Raw genomic sequence first — 16,166 nt, 5'->3', positions numbered from 1 at the left:
GTAACCTAGTGTTGTAAATACAACATAATAAAGGGTTTTTTTTTTTTTAAACATTAATATTCACATTATGACGAGGCTGGGAAAACAAAGTGTGGAGGGACCAACAACTATGTAGTACTTTGACCTTAACGCTCCAGCGCAGCGGCTGGAGCAGGTGGTCATGCTGAATACAGGCAGGTGTTCTCCAGTCAATTACAAAGTTTTTTTTTTTAATTAATTAAAAAGTTTTGTAGCTCATGAAGGAATGGAAATAATGATTTCATTTTCCATTCTGTTAAGAGACAGGAAAAGTGGGTCAGAGTCTTTAGTGGTAAGCCTTAAAATGCACTTCTGGTATTATAGGTTAAGATGCTCTGTAACGTGCTATATTGGTAACTAATTAGTAAAGGTGGAAATTAAAATGGTACAGAACTGAATGAGACTACAAGGAAAAAAGTAAGATCAAACCTGAAGGTCTACAAATGAATAGAAATGATTAACACCAATTTCTTCTAGGACTTACTAAGCTGAGTCATGAGAATTATTACTTACATTTTACATTTTGGTCTAATATATTTTTTGACAAGTATAGATGAAAGCAGAAGAAAATCCACTCCAATACTTAGTTTTCAAGACACAATCCTAAATACACCCCTGTGGCTGGCCCGTAATATATATATTAGATGTTATATACAGTAGACTTAACAAGTCAGTAGTCTAAGCAATCAAGCCACTTCACTGTTCAGTTTCTTTACATCATGAAATGAATACTTGGTATTAACCTCCCAAATGTCAAGAAAATGTAGAATAATTACAGATGTATATAATTAGCATTTAACTATCCACAAATACTTTAGGAAATCCTATCATAGACAGTGTTTCCTCTATATAAAACTGGGAAAAAAACAAGAATTAAGTCCTTTTGGTGAATAGAGCAAGGCAATGTTTAGTTCATTTTTATAATGCAGAAGTCCTGATACATGGTGTTTTCATCTTTGAACTTCCAAAAGGCTATAAAATTGGCTCTTCTCAAATATTTTAGAATTTCATTTCAGCTATTTCCTTTTTACATTCAGAAGATTGGGTGCAGACACTTTCACTTTGCCAGGAATGTTTCTTGATAAATCTGTGTCCTAAAAAAAGAAAATTGCTGAATATCTTCACATCCTATATAGTCAATCATGTTTCTTTTATGACAAAAAAGAAAAACATTTCCAAACTTTTAGCTGAAATGGTATTACTGCTTCTAATAAGACAGCATTTTCTACTAAAATAACAAAAAACTGCTAACATTTTAAATTGTACTTTCAGTCTCCACATTCCTTTTCTGAAGGAGAACTTTACCTTTACGCTGCGGAATAAGTCTTTTTCTCTTGCTGTTGCTTCTTTGGAATGCATGAAATTATTCAAGGCTGTTTTTGCAGCTGTAAATAAAAAAAAAGTAAGAATAATCTACTCCTGTTAAGTCACTGAACTGTTTAAAATCATAATTCAAAAAAACAAATTTAAATACCTTTTCCCTTTTTCTGCACTCCAGGAGTAAGTTTCACTTTATATCTTTAAAAAGGAATTACATGTGTTACTAAATAGACATTACAAAACAATTCACAAAAGCCATTCTGTCAACTAATGGTAACTTACTTGTAGTTTGTCATGGTGGTGTAAGGGGCACATATTGGAATGGCAAACAGTAGTACATCTTCAGGATGTGGTTGGCCTGTCAAAGAATCAAATAGGTTTTCCTAAAAAGGGAAAATAACAGTTACAAAAGCAATTTATACCACTCTTTAAAAAAAATGCAAAAACACTTGAATTAATATCTCAACATATTTTTTATCTTTTTCTGATACATATACCATCTAAGCTGGAACAGTCGTGCTTAAACTCTGCTTCATAGTTCCAAAGAGTTGAAGACCAATGTTTAAATATATTCTTTACTACTTAATTTTTGCCTAGCATAATAAGTAATGAGAACAATAATTTTCAAAATACCACCTACAGTTCCATTTAAGAGAAAGAAGGCCCAGGAGCAGTGGCTCACACCTGTAATCCTAGGACTCTGGAAGACTGAGGCTGAGGTGGGTGGATCACTTGAGCCCAGGAGTTCAAGACCAGCCTGGGCAACATGGAGAAACCCCATCTCTAAAAAAATACAAAAATTAGCTGGGCATAGTGGTGGGTGCCTGTAGTTCCAGCTACTCGGGAGGCTGAGGGGGGCGGATCACCTGAGTCCAGGAAGTAGAGGTTGTGGAGAGCCATGATCCTGTCACTGCACTGAGTGACACCAGCCTGGGTGACAGAGACCCTGTCTCAAAAAAGAAAAAAACTATTGTATTACCTGAGTTGCAGAAACCTGTTATGGATTTAAATGATGCAGTAATAACCACAAGTAGATTTAAGTCCCATCATATGGAAATGGGACTAATACCTTGGCTACACTACTATTTCTCGACCTGGGGAGATTCTGCCCTCAGAAGACAATGGGCAATGTCTGGAGATAGTTTTGGTTGACACGATGAGGGGTGAGAAGGAAGAGGTAGGGGCTGCTACTGGCATCTAGTGGGTAAAGGCCAAGGATGTCGCTAACCATTTTATAATGAATGGGACAGACCCCACAACAAATAATTAACCAACCCCTAATGTTAATAGTGCCAAAGCTGAGAAACCCTAGGCTAGAACAGCCTTCTCTCTTCCCCATTATTAAGGAGAAATCCCAGAGCTTCTTAGAGTTCTTATTTGCTGTGCTACCTGTGAGATTGCCCCCATTTATTTAACAATATGAATAAACTTATAGATTTAGGACAGAATACTTGGTGTTGAAGTATAACTGATATTTGAGTGTTTGCTATGTGCCATAAACTTTTCTAAATAACCTTTACATATATTAGTTATCAAAACAACCCTCTCCTGGGTAGGGACATTATCCCCATTCTTCAGATAAGGAAACTGAGGCACAAAGAATAATGTTTCCAAGTTGGTACAGTTACATACAGCAGAGGTGGGATTAAGACCCTGAAAGTTTGACTTCTTGACCTGCAGTCTTTTTTTTTTTTTTTGAGACGGAGTGTCGCTGTGTCGCCCAGGCCATAGTGCAGTGGCGTGATCTCGGCTCACTACAAGCTCCACCTCCCGGGTTCACGCCATTCCCTGCCTCAGCCTCCCGAGTAGCTGGGACTACAGGCGCTGCCACCACGTCCGGTTTTTTGTATTTTTAGTAGAGACGGGGTTTCACCATGTTAGCCAGGATGGTCTCGATTTCCTGACCTCATGATCCACCCACCTCGGCCTCCCAAAGTGCTGGGATTACAGGCTTGAGCCACCGCGCCCGGCTAGACCTGCAGTCTTAAGTTTTTAAGTTTTAATAAGTTGTGTTTCAAACATTCTGGGAACTGAATTGTAATCACAGTGTTGCAGTAGGAACCCCAACATAAAATCATACCTCATTTCCCTGTTGATCCAGATCTTGCTCCTCCTGTTCCGAACATATAAAAATAAAAATGTCAGCTATAATGTAAAATGAAATTCCACACCATTAAACCATAAGGAGAAAGAAACAGTGATATAACCAGACTGTCATTTCTGACCCACAGGATAGGGGGCCTCACCATTAAACCATAAGGAGAAAGAAACAGTGATATAACCAGGATAGGGGGCCTCAAGGTTGTATTCTTCCTAAGACTCTGAAGTGGGGTGTGTGTGTGTGTGTGTGTGTGTGTGTGTGTGTGTATTCTTCCTAAGACTCTGAAGTGGGGGTGTGTGTGTGTGTGTGTATTAAGAAAGTAATGTCATTCAAGAGAAGAAGGGTAGTTCTCTGAGGTAGAGGAGGTGGGAACTGAAACTTTCATATAAAGTATATGTTAAAGCAGCAAAAGTTACAGGGAGAATTTAAAATGACAACTAAGGTTGGTAAGTTTGCCAGGAGAAAAGCAAATGGAGAATTCTGGTAAACATAACTTTTATTTTTAAATATTTGTTCAACAGTTTTGGATAAATTTTTCCCATATCCCATAAAATATGCTTAATTTTGTTTGCTTACTTAAGAAAAATCTATCTGGAGATAACCGACTGTCTCGCTGCTGTAACAGAATACCTTAGGCTGTATAATTTATAAACAGAAATTTTACTTCTTACAGTTCTGGAGGCTGGGAAGTCCAGCATCAAGGCACCAGCAGATTCAATGTCTGATAAGGGCTTGCCTCAAAGATGGCACCTTAGGCTGGGTGTGGTGGCTCATACCTGTAATCCGAGTACTTTTGAGAGCCTGAGGTTGGGGGATCCCTTGAGCCCAGGAGTTCAACACCAGCCTGGGCAACATAGGGAGACCTCATCTTAAAAAAAGATGGCACCTTATTGCAGTGTCCTCATATGGCAAAAGGGCACTCATTCATGACAGAAGAGCCCTCATGACTTCACTTCCTAAAGGCCCAACCTCTTAATACCATCACACTGGGAATTTAGGTTCCCATATATGAATTGTGGGGGGTACTAACATTTAGACCACAGCACCTACTCATGAAAGAACATTAATAATTAACACCTCTAGTGAGCAGTTTTGAGTCTAGGATTTACAGAACACAAGAATAATGTACAAATTTTAAGAGCCAAAATGAGTTTTAGTATTACTAAACAACAACTGTTCATCAGGGAAAAAAAGAAAATAGTAATATAGAATCCCTGTAAGCATTACCTGCACTAAACTGAGCACACAATTGTAACTCAAGCTTTACATAAAAATGCTGGAGACAAAAGTAAAATTTTTTTATTTGGCCTCTGTTTTAAACCAAGTTATTAAAAAATAAACAGGCTGGGCATGTGGCTCATGCCTGTAATCCCAACACTTTGGGAGGCCAAGGCAGGCGGATCACCTGAGATCAGGAGTTAAAGACCAGCCTGGCCAACATGGTGAAATCCCATCTCTACTAAAAATGCAAAAATTAGCCAGGTGTGATGATGCACGCCTGTAATCCCAGCTACTTGGAAGGCTGAGGCAGGATAATCGCTTGAATCTGGGAGGCGGAGGTTGCAGTGAGCCGAGATTGTGCCACTGCATTCCAGCCTGGGCAACAGAGCAAGACTGCCTCAAAAAAAAAAAAAAAAAAAAAAAAAGCAAGAAGATGTACATATTCATGTAAGAAGATATACAGAAGGCTGAGCTTGCTGTACTTTTAATAGAACAATGAGGCAATCATCTTAGCTGGAAAAATACAAACTTCTCACTGGTTTTGTAACCAGGGTACTTGGCTCTTAAATGGTGTACCCATTTTCAACATTATATGAGACAATATAGCATAGATTCCTACAGAAAAGCTTAGAGAAAGTGAAAATTTATTTTCTACTCATCTTCAAGACAATCCCAATTCTCTTTCCTTTTTTTTTGAGACGGAGTCTCACTCTGTCGCCCAGGCTGGAGTGCAGTGGCGCGATCTCGGCTCACTACAAGCTCCGCCTCCTAGGTTCATGCTATTCTCCTGCCTCAGCCTCCTGAGTAGCTGGGACTACAGGCGCTTGCCACCACACCTGGCTAATATTTTTGTATTTTTTTAGTAGAGACAGGGTTTCACCATGTTAGCCAGGATGGTCTCGATCTCCTGACCTTGTGATCCGCCTGCCTTGGCCTCCTAAAGTGTTGGCAATACAGGCGTGAGCCACGGCGCCCGGCCTCTCTGTCTTAATTTAACTCAGTTCCCATCAGAATCAAAGCCTCTCCATAAAACTGATTACTTCCTAAAGGCTTGTAACAAAATTTTTATCAGCTATCAATACTATCATTTCATGCTTAGATAAGATATTGCAATTTTAGTCTTTCAGGTTATATTTCTGAGACGACATTCCATTAAGAATAGGGTTACCCACTTGTCTTGGTTTTAGCACTGAAAGTCCCATGTCCTGGGAATCCCAGGATGGTTAGTCACCCTAATTAAGAAGCAGAAGCCCACATGTATAGTAGCCTTACCTTGTCATCATGTGGATCATCTACAGCAAAGTCTTGTAACTCATGAGTTATAACCTCAAGGAACGGAGTTTCTTTCTTAATGTTGTCAGAGATCCTTTGTCCACCTCTGGGTTTCTGGGGCTGTTTCTTCACAGGTTCATCCTTTGTTTTTCCTTTCTTCCCCTTCTTCCCTTTTTCTTCTCTGTTTGAACCGGCAGACTTTAATTCATAGAGGAAACATTAGTCAGTGTTAAGAATGTATTGAATGCCGGCAGTGGACTAGATGCCCATTTGAAAAGCAAAAGAAAAAATGTTTTTAGATGTTACTTACCCCCAGCAATTTCATGATAAGTTCACGGTCTTCTTCATCCTGGTCTTTGTATTTTTCTTTCATTTTTTTCATTTTACTCTACAAAATCAGAAGATTTTGGTTGGAAATATTCAGCAGCAAAAAAATGTCAACAAATACTTGCAAAGAAATGGTGTTACTTTATATTCTCTGTCAAAAATGCTTACTGAATAAGGCACTATTATAATAAACAATATGAAGTCTACAAAGTTGGATAACCAAAGTCCTCATCCTCAAGGAATGTACCATAGGGTGGAGAGAAGATACACAGAGAAGTAAGGATAAATTAACACAACATAATGAACTGCGAGGAAGAAATAAAGTAAAACAGTATTGGAAAAGCAAGTCTAAAAAGAAAGAGAATAGTAATAGCAAGTCATCACATTTGGTTAGAGTCAGGGTACACATGGAGGAAGAATAAGAAATAAAGCAGCAAAGCTAGGCTAGGCACTTATTCTAGAGGCTTTCAAGACTCTGTATTTTATTAAATAAACCAGTTATTCTTTACCCTGATTACATCCCCAAATCACTCTAGGGGTTTTAAACTATAAACATCTAGGCCCCACCCTAGAGATGTTTGTCTTGATTAATTGTATTAGCTGGGACCAAAATAACACATTTTGAAAATTGTGAAGACTTCCCTAAACAGGACACAAACGCCGTAAAAGAAGACTGATAAATCAGACTTAATTAGAATTTTAAAATGCTACTCATCAAAAAAGACTATTAGAAAAGTGAAAAAGAGCAAGCCCCAAAGTGTGAAAAGCACTTGCAATACATATATCCAAGAAAGGACTTGTATTCAGGATTAGAGAGAACTCGTATACATCAACTAGAAAGATAAGACAAACCAATTTTTAAAATAGGTGCTTCGAGATCCAAAAAACATGAGAAAGTGCTCAATATCATTAGTCATCAGGGACATGAAATAAAAGCCAAATGAGCTATCAGCATATATACACACTTAAATGACTGAAAAAAGAAAACCTGACAATACTAAGTGTTACTACGGATGGGGGGTAACTGGACTCTCATACACTGCTTGGTGGGAAACTGACACAGGTACTCTGGAAAACTGACTGGCAGTATCTAATACAGCCAAACATGTATGCCACAACCCAGAAAATTCCACTCATATGTATATGAACAGAAATGCATACTTATGGATCCAAAAGTCATGTGAGGGTCTGGCACGGTGGTTCACGCGTGTAATCCCAACACTTTGGGAGGTCCGGGCGGGTGGATCATCTGAGGTCAGGAGTTCAAGACCAGCCTGACCAAAATGGTGAAACACCATCTCTACCAAAAATACAAAAAAAAAAAAAACAGCCAGGCGTGGTGGTGCATGCCTATAATCCCAGATACTTGGAAGGCTGAGGCAGGAGAATCGCTTGCACCTGGGAGACAGAGGTTGCAGTGAGTCAAGACCATGCTATTGCACTCCAGCCTGGGCAACAAGAGTAAAACTCTGTCTCAAAAAACAAGAAGTCATGTGGGGATATTCTTAGAAAGTGGCAAGCATGAGCCTTCCAGCTGGGCGCAGTGGCTCACGCCTGTAAGCCCAGCACTTTGGGAGGCCGAGGCGGGTGGATCACAAGGTCAAGAGCAAGACCATCCTGGCCAACATAAGTGAAACCCCATCTCTATTAAAAATACAAAAATTAGCCGGGTGTGGTGGCATGTGCCTGTAGTTCCAGCTACTCAGGAGGCTGAAGCAGAAGAATCACTTGAACCCAGGAGGAGGAGGATCCAGTGAGCTGAGATCACACCACCACTGTACTCCCGCCTGGCAACATAGCAAGACCCTGTCTCAAAAAAAAAAAAAAAAAAAAAAAAAGAAACTGGCAAACAAGCATGAGCCTTCTGGGATGCTGGAAACATTCCAAGTAAAGTATCTGGATCTGAGTGGTGGTTTCACAGATGTGTGTGCTTACAAAAATTCACTGAGGCCGGACACGGTGGCTCATGCCTGTAATCCCAGCCCTTTGGGAAGCCAAGGCAGGCGGATCACGAGGTCAAGAGATCAAGACTATCCTGGCCAACATGGTGAAACTCTGTCTCTACTAAAAATACAAAAAGTAGCCAGGTATAGTGGCGCACGCCTGTAGTCCCAGCTACTCAGGAGGCTGAGGCAGGAGAATTGCTTGAACCCGGGAGGTGGAGATTGCAGTGAGCCGAGATCGGGCCATTGCACTCCAGCCTGGGCAACAGAGCGAGACTCTGTCTCCAAAAAAAAAAAAAAATTCACTGAGCCAAAGATTTGTGCATTTTACTATTATGTACACTGTACCTCAAAAAAATTGAGAAAAACTATTGTTACCAATAAACTGGACTGAGAAATGGAAAACCTGATGACAACAGAGTTTCTTAGAAAATACAACTTCGGAAAACCAACTTCAAAAAAAATCCCAGAAAACCTGAATAAACCTAAAGTCATTAAATAAACTGAAAATAGTTCTTAAAAATCTCCTCACAATAGCCGGGCATGGTGGCACACATCTGTGGTCCCAGCTACTAGGGAAGCTGACGTGGGAGGATTGCTTGAGCCCAGGGGGTCAAGGCTGCAGTGAGCCAAGATTGCAACACTACATCCCAGCCTGGGCAACAAAGCAAGACTCAGTCTAAAAAAAAAAAAAAAAAAATCTCCTCACAAAACCCAAAACATTAGGTCTAGTTTTATAAGCAAATGCTATCCAATTTCAAGGAACAATCTCCATTTTGTGACAGAGTCTTGCTCCAGGCTAGAGTGCAGTGCATGACCTCGGCTCACTGCAACCACTGCCTCCTAGGCTCAAGCAATTCTCTTGCCTCAGCCTCCAAGAAGCTGGGACCTTACAGGTCCCGCCACACCCGGCTAATTTTTGTATTTTTAATACAGACGGGGTTTCACCATGTTAGCCAGGCTGGTTTCAAACTCCTGACCTCAGGTGACCCAACCACCTCAGTCTCCCAAAGTGCTGGGATTACAGGTATGAGCCACCATGCTCGGCCACAATCTCCATTTTATACAAAGTTCTAGAGAGCAGAAAAAGCGGGAGAGGTCCTAAACTTATTTTATGAAACTGATATAATGTGTAAACACAAAAACCAGGCAGAGACAGTATGAGAAATTAGAGGCCAATTAATAGATTCTGCTCAAGTAATATACCATACTGACTGATTAATAGAGAAAATAATGCAATAGGCTGGGCATGGTGGCTCATGCCTGTAACTTTAGCACTTTCAGAGACCAAGCATGAGGATAACTTGAACCTAGGAGTTAGAGACCAGCCTGGGCAAATAGGAAGACCCTGTCTCTAAAAATAATAAAAGGAAAAATTAGCCAGGCATAGTGGCACACGCCTGTGGTCCCAGCTGTTTGGGAAGCTGAGGTAGAAAGACGGTTTGGGCCCAGAAGGTTGAGGATGCAGTGAGCCATAACCATACCACTGCATTCCAGCCTGGGCGACAGTGAGACCCTGTCTCAAAAACAAAAAAACAAGCAAAGCAAAAAGAATCCAACAGATACAGAAAAACCATTCAGAGACATTTAGCTCATCATTACTAAAAAAAAACTTTCAAAAAGGTATCCTACAACAACCCAAAGGAAACATCCCACAATGATAAAATCTTAGAAACAGCTCCTTTAATGGCATTAACAGATATACACAATTACTACTTCTATGAAACACAATACTTTTGCTTTTCAGTCAATGCAAAAAACATGGGGAAAATAAAAAGGTATTAAGACTAGAAGAAAAGCCATAATTTGCAGACGATATGACTGCCTACAGATGAAGTATTAAAATTAGTAAGTGCTCTGTAAGATTGCTCATTACTAGATCAACACGAATGGTGTCTTCCCATGTACCAGCAAGTAACAACTAGGAAATGAAAGTTTTAAAAATAGGTAGGGCGCAGTGGCTCACGTCTGTAATCCCAACACTTTGGGAGGCTGAGGCGGGCAGATTGCTCAATTATAGTTTTATAATTGCACAATTATGGTTTTCCATAAGAAGACTCAAAGTGGTTAAAATGACAATTCCCCAGAAAATAATCTAAAAATCTAATGTATTTTAATAAAAATTCTATCAGGATTTGCCTTGAAACTTAACCTATCTGCAGAATATTTCATTGTAAAAATGCATCATTTATTATTTCATATTGTTGTACACTTAAGATTAATTACAGTTTTTGTGCTACTACAAATATAAACTTCAACGTCCTCAGTGCATACCCATCATTTTTTTTTTTTTTTTAGGATAAATTCCTATAAGAGGAATTGCTGAGTCAAAGGGCAGAAGCACTGTTAAGACTTTTGACTGGAATTCCCATGTTGTACACTCAAACATTTACTGAACGACTGACAATGTAGCATCTATTAAAATGATGGGTAAAAAAAATTCCCCAGGTTTACACAGCATTTCTTTCATCACTTTTTTTTTTTTTTTCCCAGATTGGCCATTTGTTTTTTTATTGGTGGTTCTTTACTTTCTCCACCTGCAATGCACTGTGGTACCATTTTCACATGGTTAGCCATCATTCTGAATATTTCATATCTTCTCAAATGATCTGCAATATTATTTTATCACATACTAAAACGCTAAATATCAGGTAGTGGTCCTGTGTCTAGATTTTATTCTGTCTCACTTTTTTCTGTCTAGCTATTCCTATGTTAATAACATGCTGTTGTAAAAATTCTAGCGTTAATTATTTTACTACCTCATAGGGAAATCCCTCAATTTCTTAGCTATTCTCAAGCATTTACTCCTTTTAAAATAAATTTAGAATTATTTTATCAAGCATTAAAATCTCAATTCTGATTAAAGTCATGTTGAAATTATATATGAGGAGAATTTATATTTTTATTATGTTGAGTCTTCCCTTTCTTATGCACATGTTCATTTATTTGCAGCTCACTGGAAAAAAGCATAGGAAAATCTGACCTCTATGGATGAAGGAAAGATCACAAAACATATTTATAAAGATTATAGCGGCCGGGCGCGGTGGCTCAAGCCTGTAATCCCAGCACTTTGGGAGGCCGAGGTGGGTGGATCATGAGGTCAGGAGATCGACACCATCCTGGCTAACACAGTGAAACCCCGTCTCTACTAAAAAATACAAAAAACTAGCCGGGCGAGGTGGCGGGCGCCTGTAGTTCCAGCTACTCGGGAGGCTGAGGCAGGAGAATGGCGTAAACCCGGGAGGCGGAGCTTGCAGTGAGCTGAGATCCGGCCACTGCACTCCAGCCTGGGTGACAGACTGAGACTCCGTCTCAAAAAAAAAAAAAAAAAAAGATTGCAAAGAAATTTAAAAGAAGTACACTGATAAATTAGTCCATAATCCCCTCACTTTTATACTGCTACAGCATTTTTTTTTTTTGAGACAGAGTCTCGCCATGTCACCCAGGCTGGAGTGCAGTGGCGTAATCTTGGCTCACTGCAACCTCCGCCTCCTGGGTTCAAGCAATTCTCCTGCCTCAGCCTCTTGAGTAGCTGCGACTATAGGCATGTACCACCATGCCTGGCTAATTTTTGTATATTTAGTAGAGATGGGGTTCACCATATTAGATAGCCTGGTCTTGAACTCCTGGCCTCAAGTGATCGACCTGCCTTGGCCTCCCAAAGTGCTGAGATTACAGGCATGAGCCACTGCACCTGGCTGCTACAGCGTTTTGAAGAGTGTATTATATTGTAACCAGACATGGTGGCTAACACACGTCTAGTTCCAAGCACCTTGGGAGGGTGAGGCAGGAAGATCACTTGAGCCTGGGAGTTTGAGACCAGTCTGGACAATATAGTTAGACCCCATCGCTACAAAAAATAAAAAGAATTAGCTGAGTATGGTGGCATGCACCTGTGTGGTCCCAGCTACTTGGAAGACTGAGATGGGAAGATCACTTGAGCCTAGAAGTTAAGGCTACTGCAGTGAGCCCTGACTGCACCACTGCATTCCAGCATGGGTGACAGAGCAAGACTCTATCTTGGGAGAGCTGGCGGGGGCGGTGTGGAAAGAGTATGTTCTATCACAAGTACTTCTTTCTTCATCATCCACTTTTAGCAAAATATCTAAGAACTCTAAACAACATCGAAAAATTACTGAGCTAAATTCTCAATAAATATCAGCTCTGCTACTTAACTAGCTGGGCGACTTTGGCAAACCATAATCTCCTATTACTCTTCCAGATAAAATGAAAGCTTCTGTGCAGATGATCTTGAAAGTCTAAATAACTTCTAGTAGTGATCTCTATGTTCCCCAAATGCTGTATCTACTCAACTAATTTTTAGTCAAAGGATATCACAAAGGATTATTTTTTGGCCTACATTTTCTATTTCACTTCAACTTTAAAAAATTAAAAAGGAACCTCACAACTTAACTGTGAACCATATAGATCATCCTGACGTTTACCTTTTGTCCTCGTTTCATTGGCTGTACAGCCGCAACATTTTTGCTTGTGTTCTGATGAGTTTCAATGTGTACAGTACTTTCTTTTTCTTTATCCTTTCCCTCTATCACTTCTAAATCTCCTGAGTCACTTGGAAGCTTTTTCTTTTTCATTTCCCTGAATAAAAAAGACATGGAAACATCTCATTCTTAGAATTTCAATTCTTAGTGCCCTAAAAAAGTTCCATGGGAAAGGGCACATATACAGTATATAAATGGTCATGCCTTCTGCTTCACTTGTTAATCACCAAGTTAGAAAATACAAAGATGCTCAAAATCATCACGTAGGAAAAAGATGAAAATTTTTCATCTCTCATGGATTTATCTTTCTTTCCATCATCCAAGCTCAACATATTGTCATCCCTGACTCATCCTTACTCACTAGGCACATTTAGCCCCTGAACACCTTAATGGCCAGGCACTGGGATTTGTACTCTTTGTATCAACATAGCGTTGGGAGGTCTTAGGCATTTAATAAAACATTTCTTGACTGGTTGGTGGACTAAATGGATTAAAAAATACACAGGTTAAGAAGGAAGGGTAAATTTTATTACTGTGGTATTCTTCTTTCTGTTCCCAATGCCAACGTCTTAGTTCAGGTCCTCATTACATCCCACCCAGACTTCTTCCAGAGTCTACATATTCTGAACTTTTTTTTTAAGACAGAGTTTGTGCCACCACGCCCAGTTAACTTTGTATTTTTAGTAGATATAGGGTTTCACCATGCTGCTCAGGCTGGTCTTGAACTGACCTCAGGTGATCTATTCGCCTCAGCCTCCCAAAGTGCTGGGATTACAGGCATGAGCCACCACATCCAGCCATTAACTTCTGTTTTAATCTTCCTTAATCATTTGCCTATGTCACATTCTCTTCGTATCACTTTAAAGGGTACAGTCCAAAATCCTTAGCTTTTAAGTACTCCATTTTTAGTTCAAATTTACTTCTCCAATCATATCATCTACCATTTAATAAACAAACTTTCTCTTCCTTCCCACTGAGTCTATTTATCATTTCCCCAAAGCACTATGCATATTACCCCAAAGAAGCACTCCTCTTTGTTAATGCTAATTCTCCTTGGAGTCTCCCTCCTTCACTTACTTAACCGCTAACATATCTTTCAAGGTGTACTTCTGATGTTATTTCCCCAAACATCTGAACTCATAGCAATCTCTTACTCTTGAACTACTTTATCACTTTCAGATACTATTTACATATTTATGACTACTTCCTGAATCCAGGACTCAAAAGCCTCTTTAAGGCAGGAGCTTTATACTTTACCTCTTTGTATACTCCGTAAGTATCTAGCACAGTGCTATATGCTCAGAATTCTCTGTAATTGTTTAATGATTATCTTTCTCAAATGAAAAGGCTTTACTGTCCATTCCGATTTAGGGCCTCTTCCTGGAATGCTTTAGTTGTCTTAGTCTTTCCCACCCTACAGTAGTCGTTTCCTTCCCTTCTGCCCTTGCCTTGCTTCTACTTGCTTCCTGAGACCTGCTAATAAAAAAAAAAAAAAAAAAAATTGGCCTGGCATGGTGGCTCACGTCTGTAATCCAGCACTTTGGGAGGCTGAGGCGGGCAGATCACGAGGTCAGAAGATCGAGACCATCCTGGCTAACATGGTGAAACCCCATCTCTACTAAAAATACAAAAACAAAATTAGCCAGGCGTGGTGGCAGGCGCCTGTAGTCCCAGCTACTCGGGAGGCTGAGGCAGGAGAATAGTGTGAACCTGGGAGGCAGAGCTTGCAGTGAGCCAAGATCACGCCACTGCACTCCAGCCTGGGCCACAGAGCGAGACTCCATCTCAAAAAAAAATAAAAAATAAAAAATCAAGTCTTCTGCCTTATGTAAAACTTTCCTAATTTCAGGTATTCCTATTTATTCCTGACAATATTACCCTAGAACTAGTCTATGTAATACACTGAAATCATTATTGTACATGTTTATGTAGTAAAAGCTCTGTCTTATTAGAGCAAGTCCTCAAATAACATAATTTAATTCAACATCATTGTTATAACTTTGATGAGAATGAAAAACAAAATTGATTCCTGGCCATGGCCACCATCTGTGCAGAGTCTACATGTTTTCCCCATGTCTGTGTGGGTTTTCACCAGGTACTCAGGTTTTCTCTCACATCCCAAAATGCGCATGTTAGGTTAACTGGCGTGTCTAAATTATCCCAGCATGAATGAGTGCCCTGCAATGGAATGACATCCTGTTCTGGGTTGGTTCTGGCCTGTTGCCCTGATTTGCCAGGATAGGCTCTTGCCACCAATGACCCTTAACTGGAATAAGCGGTTGAAAAATGAATGAATGAATGAATGACAATATAAATGATTGTCAAAAATTCATAAACTAAACAATAGTCATACAAATGTACAATAAACAATGTAGTATGAAAGTGCTTAAAGAACGTGCCATATTTTTGTTTTTGAACCTCATGGTAGTAGGAGGTACTCTACAATTTTCACTTTGCAAATAGTCCTTGATTTAACCCACTACCACAACTACCATCACTCATTGATTTACCAAAAATTGGGTAAATAATTATCGTGCTTGCTTTCATTAATCTTTCTTAAATATATGTACAGTTTATATTTATTTTAATGTTTAGTATTATAAGTGTTTTCAGTCTTTATTTACAAGTTTTGTGATAGTTTTGTGACCAAAAATATGCCAGAGGAACTTAACTCCTGTTTATATCAATTAGCCCATGGCAAAATTGGTTTCATTACACATTGTTTCTCTTAAGTCCAAGTTTCCAAGAACGTACTGAAAATGTTAAGTGGGCTGGGCGCAGTGGCTCACGCCTGTAATTCTAGCACTTTGGGAGGCCGAGGCGGTTGGATTACAAGGTCAGAAGATCGAGACCATCCTGGCTAACACGGTGAAACCCCATCTCTACTAAAAATACAAAAAATTAGCCGGGCATGGTGGCCGGTGCCTGTAGTCCCAGCAACTTGGGAGGCTGAGGCAGGAGAATGGCGTGAACCCGGGAGATGGGGCTTGTAGTGAGCTAAGATCGCGCCACTGCACTCCAGCCTGGGCGACAGAGTGAGACTCCATCTCAAAAAAAAAAAAAGAAAATGTTAAGTGAAGGCCGGGCGTCAATGGTTCATGCCTGTAATCCCAGCACTTTGGGCAGCCACGGTGGGAGGATCACTTGAGCCCAGGAGTTCAAGACCAGCCTGGGCAACATGATGAAACCCCATCTCTACAAAAAATATAAACATATTTGTAGTGGCATGTGCCACTACAGCTACTTGGGAGGCTGAAGCAGGAGACTGCCTGAGCCTGGGAGTTTGAGGCTGTAGTGAGCCACAACTGCACCTTTAGCACTCAAGCCTGGGCAACAAAGCGAGACCCTGTCTCAAAAAAAAAAAAACAAAAAAAAAGAAAAGAAAATGTTAAGTGAGGACTTACCCTACTAGGTCTATTTCATTGATTACAGTGACAGATTAGGGCCCTTAAACAGAAAAAT

The 16,166-nt window shown here is 39.9% G+C and overlaps 1 protein-coding gene across 3 annotated transcripts in view; it reads right to left on the bottom strand.

Moving 5' to 3' along the window:
• Positions 1–511: 511 nt before the first annotated feature.
• The window catches only part of NEMF (nuclear export mediator factor), a 69,832-nt gene continuing 54,177 nt past the window's right edge, over positions 512–16,166 (bottom strand). For all 3 annotated transcript variants that reach the window (XM_050796870.1, XM_050796872.1, XM_050796871.1), the window contains 8 exons: positions 12,648–12,801; positions 6,243–6,320; positions 5,933–6,130; positions 3,419–3,451; positions 1,621–1,721; positions 1,493–1,536; positions 1,324–1,403; positions 512–1,112 (listed from right to left, as the gene is read on the bottom strand). In XM_050796870.1, the coding sequence (XP_050652827.1) occupies positions 1,035–1,112; positions 1,324–1,403; positions 1,493–1,536; positions 1,621–1,721; positions 3,419–3,451; positions 5,933–6,130; positions 6,243–6,320; positions 12,648–12,801 (766 nt within the window). In that variant the 3' untranslated portion in view covers positions 512–1,034. The remainder of the gene's footprint in view (positions 1,113–1,323; positions 1,404–1,492; positions 1,537–1,620; positions 1,722–3,418; positions 3,452–5,932; positions 6,131–6,242; positions 6,321–12,647; positions 12,802–16,166) is intronic.

Source organism: Macaca thibetana, chromosome 7, assembly GCF_024542745.1.
Source record: "Macaca thibetana thibetana isolate TM-01 chromosome 7, ASM2454274v1, whole genome shotgun sequence".
Classification (NCBI taxonomy): Eukaryota; Metazoa; Chordata; class Mammalia; order Primates; family Cercopithecidae; genus Macaca; species Macaca thibetana.
Note: the sequence above shows the minus strand (reverse complement) of the source record. Positions and strands in the feature narration are given on the sequence as shown.